Source organism: Carcharodon carcharias, chromosome 4 (genome assembly GCF_017639515.1).
Source record: "Carcharodon carcharias isolate sCarCar2 chromosome 4, sCarCar2.pri, whole genome shotgun sequence".
NCBI classification, from domain to species: domain Eukaryota; kingdom Metazoa; phylum Chordata; class Chondrichthyes; order Lamniformes; family Lamnidae; genus Carcharodon; species Carcharodon carcharias.
Genome location: NC_054470.1, coordinates 2,411,107 through 2,428,095, shown reverse-complemented (window position 1 = coordinate 2,428,095; position 16,989 = coordinate 2,411,107). Strand labels below are relative to the sequence as shown.

The window sequence follows — 16,989 nt, the reverse complement described above, 5'->3', positions numbered from 1 at the left end:
TGCTCCTGCCCCACAGAACTCATTTCTTGCTATCTTGACTCCCTTCTCTCTCCCCTTGTCCAGTCCCTTCCCACCTACATCTGTGATTCCTCTGACACCTTACGTCACATTAACAATTTCTAGTTCCCTGGCCCCAACCGCTTCCTCTTCACCATGGACGTCCAATCCCTCTACACCTCCATCCCCCACCAGGATGGTCTGAGGGCCCTTAGCTTCTTCCTCGAACAGAGGCCCGAACAATTCCCATCCACCACTACTCTCCTCCCTCTGGCTGAACTTGTTCTCACACTGAACAATTTCTCCTTCAACTCCTCTCACTTCCTCCAAATAAAAGGTGTGGCTATGGGTACCTGCATGGGCCCCAGCTATGCCTGTCTCTTTGTGGGGTATGTGGAACATTCCTTGTTGCAGTCCTACTCCGGCCCGCTTCCACAACTCTTTCTCCGGTACATCGATGATTACTTCGGTGCTGCTTCATGCTCTCGTCGGGACTTGGAAAAATGTATTAATTTTGCTTCCAATCTCCACCCCTCCATCATTTTCACGTGGTCCATCTCTGACACTTCCCTTCCCTTCCTTGACCTCTCTGTCTCAATCTCTGGTGATAGACTGTCCACCAATATCCATTACAAGCCTACCGATTCCCACAGCTACCTCGACTACAGCTCCTCACACCCCGCTTCCTGTAAGGACTCCATCCCATTCTCTCAGTTCCTTCGCCTCGGTCTCATCTGTTCCGATGATGCTACATTCAAAAACAGTTCCTCTGACATGTCCTCCTTCTTCCTTAACCGAGGTTTTCCACCCACAGTGGTTGACAGGGCCCTCAACCGTGTCCGGCCCATCTCCCGCGCATCCGCCCTCACGCCTTCTCCTCCCTCCCAGAAATACGATAGGGTTCCCCTTGTCCTCACTTATCACGTCACCCCCCCCTGTCAGCATTCCGTAGGGATCGTTCCCTCCGGGACACCCTGGTCCACTTCTCCATCACCCCTTACTCCTCAACCCCCACCTATGGCACCACCCCATGCCCACGCAAAAGATGTAACACCTGCCCCTTCACTTCCTCTCTCCTCACCGTCCAAGGACCCAAACACTCCTCTCAAGTGAAGCAACATTTCACTTGCATTTCCCCCAACTTAGTCTACTGCATTCGCTGCTCCCAATGCGGTCTCCTCTACATTGGAGAGACCAAACGTAAACTGGGCAACCGTTTTGCAGAACACCTGCGGTCTGTCTGCAAGAATGAAACAAACTTCCCTGTCGCTTGCCATTTTAACACTCCACCCTGCTCTCTTGCCCACATGTCTGTCCTTGGCTTGCTGCATTGTTCCAGTGATGCCCAACGCAAACTGGAGGAACAGCACCTCATCTTCCGACTAGGCACTTTACAGCCTTCCGGACTGAATATTGAATTCAACAACTTTAGGTCTTGACCTCCCTCCTCCATCCCCACCCCCTTTCTGTTTCTTCCCCCTTCCTTTTGTTTTTTTCCAATAAATTATATCGATTTTTCTTTTCCCACCTATTTCCATTATTTTAAAATATTTTTAAATCTTTTATGCTCCCCCCACCCCCACTAGAGCTATACCTTGAGTGCCCTGCCATCCATTCTTAATTAGCACATTGGTTTAGATAATATCACCAACTTCTACATCTCTGTGTTCTTTTGTTCTTTTGTCTGTGACATCTTTTGATGATCTGCTTCTATCACTGCTTGCTTGTCCCTACAACAACACCGCCCCTCCACTTCTCTCCCACAACCCAACCCATCCCCCCCCCCCCCCCGCCCCCACATACACACTTTAAACCAGCTTATATTTCACCCCTTTCCTTGGATTTACCTAGTTCTGTTGAAGGGTCATGAGGACTCGAAACGTCAACTCTTTTCTTCTCCGCTGATGCTGCCAGACCTGCCGAGTTTTTCCAGGTAATTCTGTTTCTGTTTTGGATTTCCAGCATCTGCAGTTTTTTGTTTTTAAATTTAAAGCATAACTGTTCACAACCTGACATTCTCCACACCTTCCTGGGACTTTGGAGACTAACAGTGTAACTAATGTAAACATACATGCTGCTGCCATTATCTCCAAGCGTGAACACCTTACACTTCGCTCCCAGCAACACAACCCAGGAATCCCTTTAATCTTTAATAATCATGTTACCTTGGCCTGTTGTCAGACAGACCTCAGACCAATTCACATGACCCTTTCATTTTTACCCTAAATTAAAGACAGTACAAAACATAATCTTATAAATCTCATATTTTAATAGTCAGCATATTTACATTAATTATATTTAATAATGACCCTCAGTAATTACATCATTGTTTCCCCAGGATAGAATCTTGGCTCAAGAAATAACTGCATTTCTTGTTGTAAAAAGGCATCTTGCTTTCCATATAATTCATGTTATTTAAAGAATCTTTCGTGGGTCAACCATATGTTAGAAAATGAACCTTGTCAGTGACACTAGATAACCTTTGAAGGCTAGGAAGAAATAATTTTCTATATTTAGATATGTTTAAATTTGACAAGCTTATACATTTTTATTTAAGTTCAAAGTAATTGGAATAAAAAGTGTAGCAGCAATACTGTGTTATCTCATTTTGATATTGGTACACTGCTCATTGTATCACTGTTCCCACCTGACAGACTTCTCCAACTGAGGGATGCTTCCAGTTCCCAGCAACGGACATGCATGCACACAGCCAAGTCGTTAATTGATACCTTGGTTTTGTAAATGTAATTTTAGCTTTGTTCCAGTTAATAACTGCAAACTACAGTTGTGTTAAGTAAGGAGTTGAATTTCACACCTAGAATTGGGGCAGCCAATTGATTTCACTGGTTTGATCCTACCCACTTGTCATGTTTGGGGACCATTCTAATTTTTCCAATATAAACAGTTTATTAAGTGCATGTTACTTATATTTACAAATTGTGACATTTTGTAAATTAAAAATTATTCATATTCAAACAATAATAAATATGTATTATAAAGATAATAAATATAGTCATACATACATAATATATACATTTACAGTAATAAAACTATAATAAATTATTTCTGAATAGTGGTAAGACTGCATTTCAACTAAACCGAGACCAATCCATTGAGCTTCCGCGGCCTGATCAGAATGTGCAAAGAACTCGCAGTAAAACATACCCTAAAAGGATGCTCCACTCTCAGCAGCCAGGTAAGTAATGTTTTAATGACTACAGCTGAGACCAATGTGGCATTTATATACTGGCCATCATATTGGTTTAAGACTTTTGAGAGTTTTTGTTTCTGCATATTGCAAACATATAAAATGCCTTTCTTCACCATGCCCCCTCCCCCCAACCCAAACGTGGTTAGGGGTAACCAAAATATATTGCCAAGCAGTTCAAAACATTATAGGTGAATTGTCATGTTTAAATTTCTTGGTGTAATACAGTTTTTGGCTGATTTGCATTGGTTGGTTAGATAGAAAACATTTGAGAAGTTTCACTGTGACAATGTAATACCGTAAAGTCCCGCTGTTTTGCGGGGGTTTACTTTCCCATGCAACCTCACAAATGGTGAAATCGCCAGTGATGAATGTGCTTTTCCATGGGGCTCAGTTAGATTGGTTCCAGCCATGTGAGGACAGCATTGGTTTGGGCAGTTACTCTACTTGAAATTGTGGCACAGTATCTGTACCCGACAGACAGGGGAGCCTCTCAACAATACATCCGTGATGATTTCAAAATGAACACAGCCATTATTGTAGGGAGATTCAGACATTTCTGTGTTAATCCCTTCATTCGGGCTGCACTTCAGTTGCAACCATTCCAATCATTCCAATATGGCTGCCTCCTCCCTGGGGAAGGAAGAGAGAGGGAGAAGAAATCATGGGTGAGCAAATATTGTTCATGCGATGGGCGATGCTGTGTACAAAGTGCAAAGCACGGGTAAGTGAAAATGTGAACCAGGACATCTCAAACGGTGGGACTTTAATCCCTTTTTTGTGTTGTTTACTGAAATGGAGTTGAAGTAAATTTTCATCTTCTATGCTCCCATTGCAGAACTTTCCATTCTGGGAGTGCATTTTAACAATTTCTTTGTCTACCTCCCTCAATTTTCTGCCCTTAAAAATTAATGGACAGAAGATGATGGGGGCATGTGCCTACAGTGCTGGCATGCAAACTGTCAGGTGAGTTGTAGTGTTTGCAGAAAAGGAACCCACCCATGAGAGGGAGTGTAACAGTTATAATCTAACAGGAACCCAGTATGAAATGGCGGTATATGGTATTTGAAGAGCTGATTAGCCAAGTGTAGGACAGGTAGTTTAGCTACCGTTAATTAGCAGATTGGTTTTCATCCACAAAATGTTGTGATTGTGACATTTCTTGAAGGTATCTGGAATTAATGACTGTGTCACACCCACTGGGGATAGTGCGCTGCAATATCAAGCCCCACTGCTCCCCGAACCACGACAAATGTGAAAAAGGTTTGATCAACCCACCGAATTGTTTAATTTAGGTTAACAGAATCCGAGCACCAGGTTTGTAAACTTAATAAGTAAATAACTGTTTATTGAACAAACTGTCGTTACCAGTGGCAAAAGAAAGAAATATGAACTGCTAATATCCAACTCTATAATCTAACCTCCATCCCTTCTTAAATCCCTATACACACACACACACATACAAGACACATAGGAAACACAAAAACGTGGATTTTAAGGGTGGGATAGAACAGTTCAATAGCACCAATTCCAGAGTACAGGATTCAATGGGTTGATTTTGATCGATATCTTCCAAATTCTTTTCAGTCTTGTTGATGACACGAGGTGGTCTTTGAGCACTTTCGGTCTTTAGTTCACTTGTTGAGTACTTGCCTTTCAATGTCTGCAATGGTGAATTTCCCCTATTGCCTCTTGACAGGGGTTTCCCAAGACAGAGCAGATTATTGAGATATGAGGAGAAAAATGCCAGCTAGCTATTATTGTGGAATTACTGGAACCTTACACACACACGGGGCAGAGGTTTCAGGTCTTTTCCCTTTCAGGTTAAGAGCTATTCTACTGCACTGCTTTCACACAAACCCTGGTCACCTGGTCAGGAGCCAGTTAAAATGTTGTTGCCAGGCAGTCCGCCATTAGACCAGACTCCTCCTTGGTGCCATCCTGTCTTTCATGGCACCCTCTGTTCCAGGACAGCTACGTTATAAATATCCCTCACACTGTTCCAGTGGACACACCCTTCAAACTGCAGCCATTGTAATTTTATTCTGCATTCCAGCAGAAATTTTAAAAAATGTTCTTCACATGTCTCCAACCTTAAGATGAAATGCTATTCCAAAAAATGCATTTCATCACAAGGTATGTGACACATGGACAATAAAGCACAACACTTGTTTCCATTTACCTTTCCTTCCCCCTTATACAATCCTATACAATCTTCAGCATTGCTTACCCCTTTAACTTATTTTAGTATTTTACACTTGAGACGATGCATCCACGATCACATTATCTTTACCGGTAATGTAAACAATCTTTACGTTGAAACAATATACTCCATCTAAACAGCCTTGTACTTCGAGTTTTAAACTTCAGTCAACGCCAGTGGATTATGGTCAGTGTAGATTAGTGTTTCTCTGTTATCATGTTGGACATAAACTTCAAAGTGTTGAACAATGCTAGAGTTTCGTTTTCTACTGTAGAGCACTTCCTCTGATATTGGTTTAGTTTCTTTAGTACCCCACCATCTACTCTATCCCAGTTTGTCATCTTGTAATAGGGCTGCACCTACCCCCAAATTGCTAGCATCAATTGCCACTTGAAAATGTTTAGTAAAGTCAGGGGCAGGCAACACAGGTTCGTTTGTTAAGATTGCCTTCAGCTTTTCAAAGACTGCTTGGCATTCTGCTGACCATACCACTTTTGCCTGTTTTCTTAACAAATTGGTGAGAGGTAAGCTACTGTGCTGAAGTTAGGCACAGACTTCCTATAAAACCCACATGTTCCCAAAAACCTCATGATTTCTCGTTTAGCTTTAGGAATGGGGAATTCTATTAGAGCATTCACTTTTGCTTTTCTTGGCAACATTTGCCCTTGCCCTACAATGTGACCTGGGTAAATTACCCTTGCTTTTGCAAATTTGCTTTTGGCCAGATTTATGACTAAGTCAGCCAACTACAATTGCTTAAACAGATGCTCTAATTGCTTTACATGTTCTTCCCATGTGTTACTATATGTTATGATATCATCTAAATAAATCAACAGCTATGTATTTCAGATGACTTGATGCATAAGCCTCTGGAATGTAGCTGGGGTGTTTTTAAACCCAAGTGGTATGATTCGACATTGATACAATTCACTCATATTTCTTTAGCCCTTGGTGTTAATGGTACTTGCCAGTACTCCTTCAATAGATAAATTTTAGAAAGAAATGAGGCACTGCCAACCCTATCAATGTAATCTTCTAACCAAGGAATTGGGTATGAATCTAACCTCATTACTGCATTCACTTTATGATTGTCTATACAAAATCTAGTGGATTCATCGGCTTAGGAACCAGCACTACTGGTGAACTCCAGCTGCTTTGGCTAGGCTCAGTCAGTTGATTTTCCAGCATATATTGGATCTCTGTTTCTACCTGAGCCTGTTTCTCAGGGATCAGCCAATAAGGTTGTTCTATTGGCAGAGTCTCCTAAGTTCACATCATGTCTAGCTGATGTAGTACATCCAAGTGTATCCCTACAAATTCCCTTATATTTCCTAAGTAACCTTATTAGATCTTTCCTTGGTCTTTCTGTAAATATCAGAACACAGTGTCTAACTGTCTCAGTATTGTCGTATTGGTTAGCCAAATCGTAGGAGGTTCGCTCTGTGTGCTGTCTTCTACCTTACTTTTATCTTTGTCTCTGTCATCCTCCATTACTCCTACCACCTGGCACGCTTGCTCTTTCCCATCTTCTCTGCGATGATATTGCTTCAACATGTTTATGTCACATAACCATTTCTTCTTCCTACACACAGGAGTATCTATCAGATAAGTCACTTTTCTAACTCCCCTAGCTACCATGTAGCGGCCACTGAATTTCGCTTTCAGGGGCTCACCCTGTAAAGGCAATACTTCAACTCCTGCTCGGAACGTTCTAGTTGTAGCATGTTTGTCTGCCCATTATTTCATTTTTGCTTGGGAAATTTTTAAGTGCTCTCATGCTCCTTTACATGCACCTGTGAGCCTTTCTAGAAACATCGACACGTAATAAGACCATAAGACGTAGGAGCAGAAATTAGGCCATTCGGCCCATCGAGTCTGCTCCGCCATTCAATCATGGCTGATAAGTTTCTCAACCCCATTCTCCCACCTTCTCCCTGTAACCTTTGATCCCCTTACCAATCAAGAACCTATCTATCTTGGTCTTAAATACACTCAATGACCTGGCCTCCACAGCCTTCTGTGGCAATGAATTCCAAAGATTCACCACTCTCTGGCTAAAGAAGTTTCTCCTCATCTCTGTTCTAAAAGGACTTCCCTTTACTCTGAGGCTGTGTCCTCGAATCCTAGTCTCTCCTACTAATGGAAACATCTTCCCCACGTCCACTCTATCCAGGCCTTTCAGTATTCTGTAAGTTTCAATCAGATCCCTCCTCATCCTTCTAAACTCCAGCGAGTATAGACCCAGAGCCCTCAAACGTTCCTTATATCTTAAGCCTTTCATTCCTGGGATCATTCTCGTGAACCTCCTCTGGACCCTCTCCGGGGCCAGCACATCCTTCCTGAGATACGGGGCCCAAAATTGCTCACAATATTCTAAATGTGGTCTGACCAGAGCCTTATAAAGCCTCAGCAGCACATCCCTGCTTTTATATTCTAGTCCTCTCGAAATAAATGCCAACATTGCATTTGCCTTCCTAACTGCCGACTCAACCTGCAAGTGGAGAGAATCCTGGATTAGGACTCCCAAGTCCCTTTGCACTCCAGATTTCTGAATTCTCTCCCCATTTAGAAAATAGTTTATGGATCTATTCTTCCTACCAAAGTGCATGACCTCACACTTCCCCACGTTGTAGTCCATCTGCCACTTCTTTGCCCATTCTCCTAACCTGTCTAAATCCTTCTGCAGCCTCCCCGCCTCCTCAATACTACCTGTCCCTCCACCTATCTTTGTATCATCTGCAAACTTAGCCAGGATGCCCTCAGTTCCTTCATCTAGATCATTAATGTATAAAGTGAAAAGTTGTGGTCCCAACACTGATCCCTGTGGAACTCCACTAGTCACCGGCCACCATCCTGAGAAGGACCCCCTTATCCCCACTCTCTGCCTCCTGCCAGGCAGCCAATCTTCTATCCATGCTAGTACCTTGCCTCTAACACCACGGGCTCTTATCTTACTGAGCAGCCTCCTGTGCGGCACCTTGTCAAAGGCCTTCTGGAAGTCCAAGTAAATAACATCCATTGGCTCTCCTTTGTCTAACCTACTCGTTACCTCCTCAAAGAATTCAAACAGATTTGTCAGGCATGACCTCCCCTTGATGAAACCATGCTGACTTTGCCCTATTCTTCCATGCTCTTCCGAGTATTCTGAAATCTCATCTTTAATAATGGACTCTAAAATCTTTCCAACGACCGAGGTCAGGCTAATCGGCCTGTAATTTCCCGTCTTTTTTTTTTATTTGCAACTGAATTTGAGCCTATTCCAATGAACCATCCCTTGGAGAACTCGGTCTCTCGGATATTCCTTCCAATTTCAATGCTGTGCCATCACTTTGATTATCTCTGCCTTCCTAGCTTTGGCAGGCAATCCCACTCTTAATTTACTTGCCAATTCAATTAACCCGGCTTTTGGGAACCCTTGTAAAATCGTCAGGGACATCTCTTCTGCTTGCAGGAAAGCTTTAGCCGTTTCCAGTGCCATTTTATTTTTGACAGCAGAAACCTGGTGTTTCCTTTTAGCTTTTATTACTTAGTAGACCTACACCCAAATCGTCGTTATCTTTTGTTCCAAAATATCTCTGACGAACTGCCAAACTTTCTCACGACTCACTGGGGATAGTGTGCTGTAATATCAAACCCCGAGCTGCAACAAATGTGAAATGTTTGACCAAACCACCAGATTGCCCCAATTCTACCGAACTGTTTAATTTAGGTTAACAGAATACGAGCATCAGGTTTGTAAACTTAATAAGTAAATAACTGTTTATTGAACAAATTGTCATTAACCAGTGGCAAAAGAAAGAAATATGAACTGCTACTGTCTGACTCTATAACCTAAACTCTATCCCCTTCTTAAATCCCTATACACACACATACAAGATACACAAAAACATGGATTTTAAAGGTGGGATAGGACAGTCCAATAGCACCAGTCCTGGACTACAGGGTTCAATGGGTTGATTTTGATCTGTGTCTTTCAAATTCCTTTCAGTTCTTTTAGATGACACGAGGTGGTCTTTTGAGCGTTTCGGTCTTTAGTTCACTTGTTGAGCACTTGTCTTAAATGTCTCTAACAGTGAATTTCCCCATTTCCCGTTTGGCCTCTTGGCAGGGGTTTTCTGAGAGAGAGCAGGTTATAGAGATATGAGGAGAAAAAAGCCAGCTAGCTATTATTGTGGAATCACTGGAACCTTACACACTCAGGAGGCAGAGGTTTTAGGTCTTTTCCCTTTCAGGCTAAGAGCTATTCTGCTGCACTGCTCTCACACAAACCCTGGTCACCTGGTCAGGAGCCAGTTAAAATGTTGTTGCAAGGCGGTCCCCCATTAGACCAGACTCCTCCTCGGCACCATCCTGTCTTTCATGGCATACTCTGTTCCAGGACAGCAACATTGTATATATCCCTCACACTGTTCCAGTGGACATACCCTTCAAACTGCAGCCATTGTAAATTTTAATCCATAACCCAACAGAAATAAAAAATATATAATTCTTTACAACTGGCATCATAGTTTTCTTTGCTGCATTGATGTTACTATCTCATAATCATTGACATTTTCACCCTAATACTTTGGCATGGCTTTGCTCTATTAATAATATGATAGCTAAAGCCTCAGGACAAAACTATGAAGTGTGCAGAAGGCAACAATTATTCAGGAATTCCTTGGGTTTATACGCAAGGCCGCCCACCAATCGTACATGTAAAGTTCTGTTTCAACCTGTAGTGGCATATATTTGATGATTCTGGTTGTGCATGAGCTTCACTGCACCTGTGTATTTCTTCTGTCTGTGGTTGATTCATGCATATTATCAGCCATGTTTACAATAAGTAACCTGGTGCCACCATCTAGTACTCCCACTCCATTCAAATAAGGGTGACACTGGTGATTGTCTTAAAATTGTGACAACTTCTAGGAAAGTGCATTCTTGTTGAAAGAATAAAAAAAAATTTCAATCACAGATTGAGTTGTGGAGCCTGAGTAGCAACATATGCCCTGTTTTATGCCCTGATGGTATTGGTACGGTTGGCCGATGACAGAATTAATGAAATTGTTCACAAACTAGGTTCCCATGAAGCCACCAGTAACTTACAGTGATAAAAGCCTAGCAAGGTGGGGCACAGTGCAGGTAATCAGTACTGAAGTGACTGGGGAAGGACCCAACCCAATCAGGAAGACGGATTCGAGCTTGTGAAGTAAGGGCCTGATGGACGTACAGTGACCTAGATACTAGGAATATGGAGCTAGTCCTAAGCCTAGCCTCCTTGTGTAGGCAGTAGAAGTTGCACTCTGTGCTAGATGCAGCCAAACTAATGTCAGAGTGACCAGTATCTAAAGGGTGGGGTGACCTGCATTTGTAATTTTCCAAGCTGGGTTGGTGCACAACAAGGATACAACTAATGGATGGGATTGAAAGTAGGAGTGTCTTCATTCTTACCAACTGAGGTTTTGAGGTTTTACTGGAAAATAATCTAAATGATGAGCACATTGTGACTGACAAGATTAGAGGAATGGAAGCCTGGTTGGTTACTTGAAGTCAGGCAAAGCTTTTAAGGCCAAACCAAACTTAAGTTGGCTCTTGTTGCCTGGAATTTAATACCTGAGTCCTAGGGTGGAATTTTATGGGCCCTCCTGCCAAAGTCAATGGACTTTTGAATGGCTCACCTCATTCTCTGGCCCCGCCCCTGTCGCAACAGGGCCATAGAATTCCACTCACAGTTCTTGGTTTGATGCGTTCTTGTGCTACAGACACCATACTATGATTACAGAGCTGATGTGGTAGCACAGTATACTAAGATGCATAAGTATTTGATGCACTATACTGTGACCTTGTTCTACAGAATTGTTATGTTAAAGAGGGTGCTTACAATTTTAATAAATAGATGTTTTACAAAATCTAAATTAAATTAAAAAAGCGCTAGGCTATTATTCCAGAGTCCCAGGGTAATGCTCTGGGGATCCGGGTTCGAACACCCCCATGGCAGATGGTGGAATTTCAAATTAATAAAAACCCAGAATTAAAAAGTCTGATGATGACCTTGAAGCCATTGTCGATTGTTGTAAAAACTCATCTGTTTCACTCATGTCCTTTAGGGAAGGAAATCTGCTGTCCTCACCTGGTCTGGCCTACATGTGACTCCAAACCCACAGCAATGCGGTTGACTCTTAACTGCCCTCTGAAATGGCCGAGCAAGCCACTCAGTTGTAACAAACCGCTACAAAGACACAAAAAAGGAATGAAACTGGACAGATCACCTGGCACCAGAAACGACAATGGCAATTGACACCCTGTTGACCCTGCAAAGTCCCCCTTACTAACATCTGGGGGCTAGTGCCAAAATTGGGAGAGCTGTCTCACAGACTAGTCAAGCAACAACCTGACATAGTCATCCTCATGGAATCATACTTTACAGATACTGTCCCAAATACCAGCATCACCATTCCTGGGTACATCCTGTCCCATCGGCAGGACAGGCCCAGCAGAGGTGGCAGTATAGTGGTGTCGGGAGGTCAACTCCGGACCCCATGAAACCTCGTGGCATCAGGTCAAACATGGACAAGGAAATCTCCTGCTGATTACCATGTACCGCCCTCCCTCAGCTGGTGAATCAGTACTCCTCCATGTTGAACATCGCTTGGAGGAAGCACTGAGAGTGGCAAGGGCACAGAATGTACTCTGGGTGGGGGACTTCAATGTCCATCACCAAGAGTGGCTGGGTAGAACCACTACTGACTGAGCTGGCTGAGTCCTAAGTGACATTGCTGCTAGACTGGGTCTGCAGTAGGTGGTGAGGGAACTAACAAGAGGGAAAAACATATTTGACCTTATCCTCACCAACCTGCCTGCTGCAGATGCATCTGCCCATGACAGTATTGGTAAGAGTGACCACCGCACAGCCACTCAGCTCCTGACCTCATTATAGCCTTGGTTCAAACATGGACAAAAGAGCTGAACTCCCGAGGTGAGGTGAGAGTGACTGCCCTTGACATCAAGGCAACATTTGACCAAGTGTGGCATCAAGGAGCCCTAGCAAAACTGGAGTCAAGAGGAATCGGGGAAAACTCTCCGCTGGTTGGAGTCACACTGAGCACAAAGGAAGATGGTTGTGGTTGTTGGAGGTAAGTCATCTCAACTCCAAGACATCACTGCAGGAGTTCCTCAGGGTAATGTCCTAGGCCCAACCATCTTCAGCTGCTTCATCAATGACCTTCCTTCCATCATAAGGTCAGAAGTGGGGTTGTTTGCTGCTAATTGCACAATGGTCAGCACCATTCTGACTCCTCAGATACTGAAGCAGTCCATGTCCAAATGCAGCAAGACCTGGACAATATCCAGGCTTGGGCTGAGTAGAGGCAAGTAACATTCGCGCCACACAAGTGTCAGGCAATGACCATCTCCAACAAGAGAGGATCCAACTGTCGTCCCTTGATGTTCAATGGCATTACCATCACTGAATCGCCCACTATCAACATCCTGGGGGGTTACCATTGACCAGAAACTGGACTGGACTAGCCATGTAAATACTGTGGCTACAAGAGCAGGTCACAGGCTAGGAATCGTGCAATGAGTAACTCACCTCCTGACACCCCAAAGCCTATCCACCATCTACAAGGCACAAGTCAGGAATGTGATGGATTACTCCCCACTTACAGCTTCTGCAACAGTGAAGAAGCTGGACACTGTCCAGGACAAAGCAGTCCGCTTGATTGGCACCCCTTCCACAAACATTCACTCCCTCCACCACCAACGCCCAGTAGCAGCAGTGTGTACCATGTACAAGATGCACTGCAGGAATTCACCAAGGCTCTTAGATAGCACCTTCCAAACCCACGATCACTACCACCAAGGCAGCAGATTGAAGGGAACACCACCACCTGGAAGTTCCCCTCCAAGTTACTGACCATCCTGACTTGGAAATATATCGCTGTTCCTTCACTGTCGCTGGGTCAAAATCCTGGAACTTGCTTCCTAACAGCACTGTGGGTGTACTTACACCACAAAGACTGCAGTGGTTTAAGATGGCAGTCACCACCACCTTCTCAAGGGTAACTGGGGATGGGCAATAAACACTGGCCCAGCCAGCGAAGCCAACATCACGTGAACGAATAATATTAAAAAAAACCCTGGTTCGAATCCCACTATCACAGATGGTGAAATTTGAATTGAATAAAAATCTGGAATTAAAACTCTAATGATGACCATGAAACCATTGCCGATTTATTGTAAAACTGGTTCTCTAATGCTCTTTAGGGAAGGAAATCTGCCTTCCTTACCTGGTCTGGTCTACATGTGATTCCAGATCCACAGCAATGTGCTTTGGGTGTTTTTCAGTCCATTGCAGAGTTTTACTTAGAGCTGGTGTATTTGGTCACCGCCTTTGTCCCTTATGACAGGGCGTGCTTGGCCAGTTCCCCGGGCAGCAGTTCGACACGGCTGTCTGGATCTCCCGGGGGCTGATGGTGCTGCGCTTGTTGTAATGGGCCAGGCGGGAAGCCTCACCCATGATGCACTCGAAAATATCGTTCACGATTGGGTTCATGATGCTCATGGCCTTGGAGGAGATTCCGGTGTCGGGGTGAACCTGCTTCATCACCTTGTTGATGTAGATGGAGTAACTCTTCCTCCTTGACCTTCGCCGCCTCTTGCCGCCCTTTGCTGACAGTTTCTTTAAGACTTTCTTGGTTCCCTTCTTGGGAGCTGGTTTTTTTCTCATCAACCGTCTTCACTTTCAAAAACAGGAAGGGGTTGAATCTTAAAAATGCCCTCTGAACAAGCACAATTAGAAATGGGCAATAAATGCTGGCTGAGCCAGTGATACCCACATCCCATGAGCCAATAGAGAAAGAAAATTCTCTCCATTAGTCAAAGTCCTGATCTTAAAAATGTTAATGATGACCCTTTGATTCAAAACAACTGTTTTGGATTGATTAGTACTGCTGTTGCCATTTGAGAGACTATTTTGGCTAAACCTTGTTAATAATCTGCTGGTCTTAATGTCTTTAAATTATATTTCAAGTTTATCTTGCTTTGAATTACAATCAAAACATGAGGGGTGTTATATTGGGAGCTTAATATTCTGTCTCTAATATTGTCACTGCATTGATGTTAAATAAGCTTTATAAAACTGCTTAGTGCAGAACAATTTTGGAGGAAGTTGAGAATAGCAAGAGGCAGTTTTGTTTCATTTGTTCTACATCAGATGTAGTGTAACTGTATGATTGCAATAAACCAAATCCTGCTTTGTAAATTAGTTTTATTATAGAAAGATTTTAAAACTCTGGCAGTACAGTGTTCAGAAAACCAAGAAACTGAGATGGACTGAACAGTGTGGAACTTTGAGGCATCTCAAAACTCAATGTGATATGGAGGGAACTCTGAAATAAACAATGTTGGTTTAGAGGCATCTGTGTGAAGTGAGCAGTGGAATACAGAGGCATCGATAGGGCATGTGATACAGAGCACTTTAGGTTGTGCACGAAAACAGTGAAGCTGATCCAACATCCTTGGAATGTAGAGAGCTGTGTTTACGTTTGAGTGAAGTATGTTCAACTAAGATATTTTTAAAGCGAAGTGAATAAGTCTTAACTGATTGTAAACAATCTCCATATTTGTTGGGCGGAGGGATTGTTGGCACTAAGTTTACCTTGCCTTATAATTAGCAGCAAGTGATGATGGGTACTGCTCACATCTCAGATACTCAAGGAGGCAAATGATCTAATCTTTCTGTGAATGTTCCACGTGAACTGGGAGCAAACTGATCATTTTTATCTGCTTCTAAGTTCCTGTGTTAGTTCCCAGAGATTTAAATACTGCTATGAAAACTTTAAAGTTTTTTTGGAATATGGGAGTAAACACTAAAGATGTTTTGTCTCCTGTGCTTAGCAAGTGGGACTCCAGCCAAGGGAGTGAATTCTCCTCTTCGGGTCAAAGGCTTTGCCAAGCCCAAAACCTTCAGTTGGTATGTGTTTGTAGAAAAAGGAAGTCACTTCTTAGCTCTCTCTCTCCATTTAGGAACTTGGAGCCTACAGTGCCATTTCCTGGGGCCTATTGCCATTTCCATTTGACAGCCCTGCGAAGTAGCAGTAACTGGGGTATAGAGGAGGAAACTGGGGTATACAGTGGGCAGAAAAGGCTGTTGGCAGTCTTGGCTAGGGTAGGATTATCCTGGAGAGGCAATTGTAGGCTTGGCCATCTAAATTTTCTGTTATTCTCCTCCGTGATTCTTGCCTAATTATAAGAAGGATATATATTCTTCATTTGAATTCTTTGTTTGTCAAGAAGAAACCAAATCATTCAGTGAAATTTCCCCTGGCTTGAGTCACAACTGCACTATTTTTTTAGCTGTGCGCTGTCTAGATTGGCACATATGGTGAACGTTTATATTGTATGGGTCATACTTCTCAAGTTCTGTGCCCACAGACTGGTCTGCCCCACATCGCTATAATCTCAACCATGGGTAGGACAATAAGGCAGGTCCTGAACCCACCCCAGCTGGAACAGGGATCAAACCTTGTGCTGTTGGCATCAGTCTGATTCTCAACAGCCTCCATTCTTCCAACCAGCTAACTGGTCCCCAAAGAGTCCAAGTTGCTGTGGCAACATTTGCTTTCTCATGCATGTTGTAGCCTGGAGCCATGGATAGTGATGGTAGAGACTCCAATTTCTTTCCATCACATGACTGACCAGGAATCTCTCCCGCTCTTACCACCTGCCGTTGATAAACAATCTGTTTGGCCATGTGATGAACGCACCTTCTTTGGCCATCAAGTCGTAGAGTGGGACTCGAACCCGGAGCTTCTGGCGTGGACGCCACCGCTGCACCACAAGACCTCCTATGGCCTATACTAGCCAGCAGGAAATAGCCTAGGCAGGGATTCAGACTTATGAGGTGATGTTTTGAACCCACTTATTGGAAAATGCAACACGACTATGCACCAATTTATTTTTGTTTTCTCATCTATTTTAATTTTGAATGAGGTAGATCTCTTAGCAAAACAAATGTATTCACATGAAATGAGCTGCACATTAAGTAATTTCATGATTAACTGTTTCAACCATTTTTAAAATATTCAAAATTTAGCACTTGTATAATCTTGATCTGTGACTTTGTTACCACAGGACCGAACAGTGTCAGTCGCAGTCATATCAAAGCAGACCATGTGGACTATGATGGCACCACCAAAATTATTGCACCTTCGCCAGTGAAAAGGTAAACCTGTGTTATGCTCAAGCATTTTGGATAAATCTGTATAAGAGCACATGTTTCACAACTACAATTCTGAAACATCTGAATCCCAAATTCTGATTCAAATTGAAATTCTGAATTAAAACTCTCTTTGCTTACTTTCTAATTTAGCATTGGAACATCTTTTCTCAGATGTTTCAATCATAAATTCATTTTCAGGTCTCTTCATCAGGTTTTTGCACCTGTAGCAGCTTTAAGGGGATCTCTCACGTCTTCCATGTTTGACTGGATAAACTTTGAAAGATCTGAATTTTCAATGTATGTATCTGTCTATATTCTATATTAAAATTTTACAACAGCATGAACATGCCAGGCACCTTTTTCTATTATAAATTCCTT

At 43.0% G+C, this 16,989-nt stretch overlaps 1 protein-coding gene across 4 annotated transcripts in view; it reads left to right on the top strand.

The window, feature by feature from the left end:
* epb41l4a (erythrocyte membrane protein band 4.1 like 4A) overlaps positions 1-16,989 on the top strand; it is a 374,673-nt gene that overhangs the window by 265,619 nt on the left and 92,065 nt on the right. For all 4 annotated transcript variants that reach the window (XM_041186876.1, XM_041186875.1, XM_041186874.1 and 1 more), the window contains 2 exons: positions 3,072-3,193; positions 16,524-16,614. In XM_041186876.1, the coding sequence (XP_041042810.1) occupies positions 3,072-3,193; positions 16,524-16,614 (213 nt within the window). The remainder of the gene's footprint in view (positions 1-3,071; positions 3,194-16,523; positions 16,615-16,989) is intronic.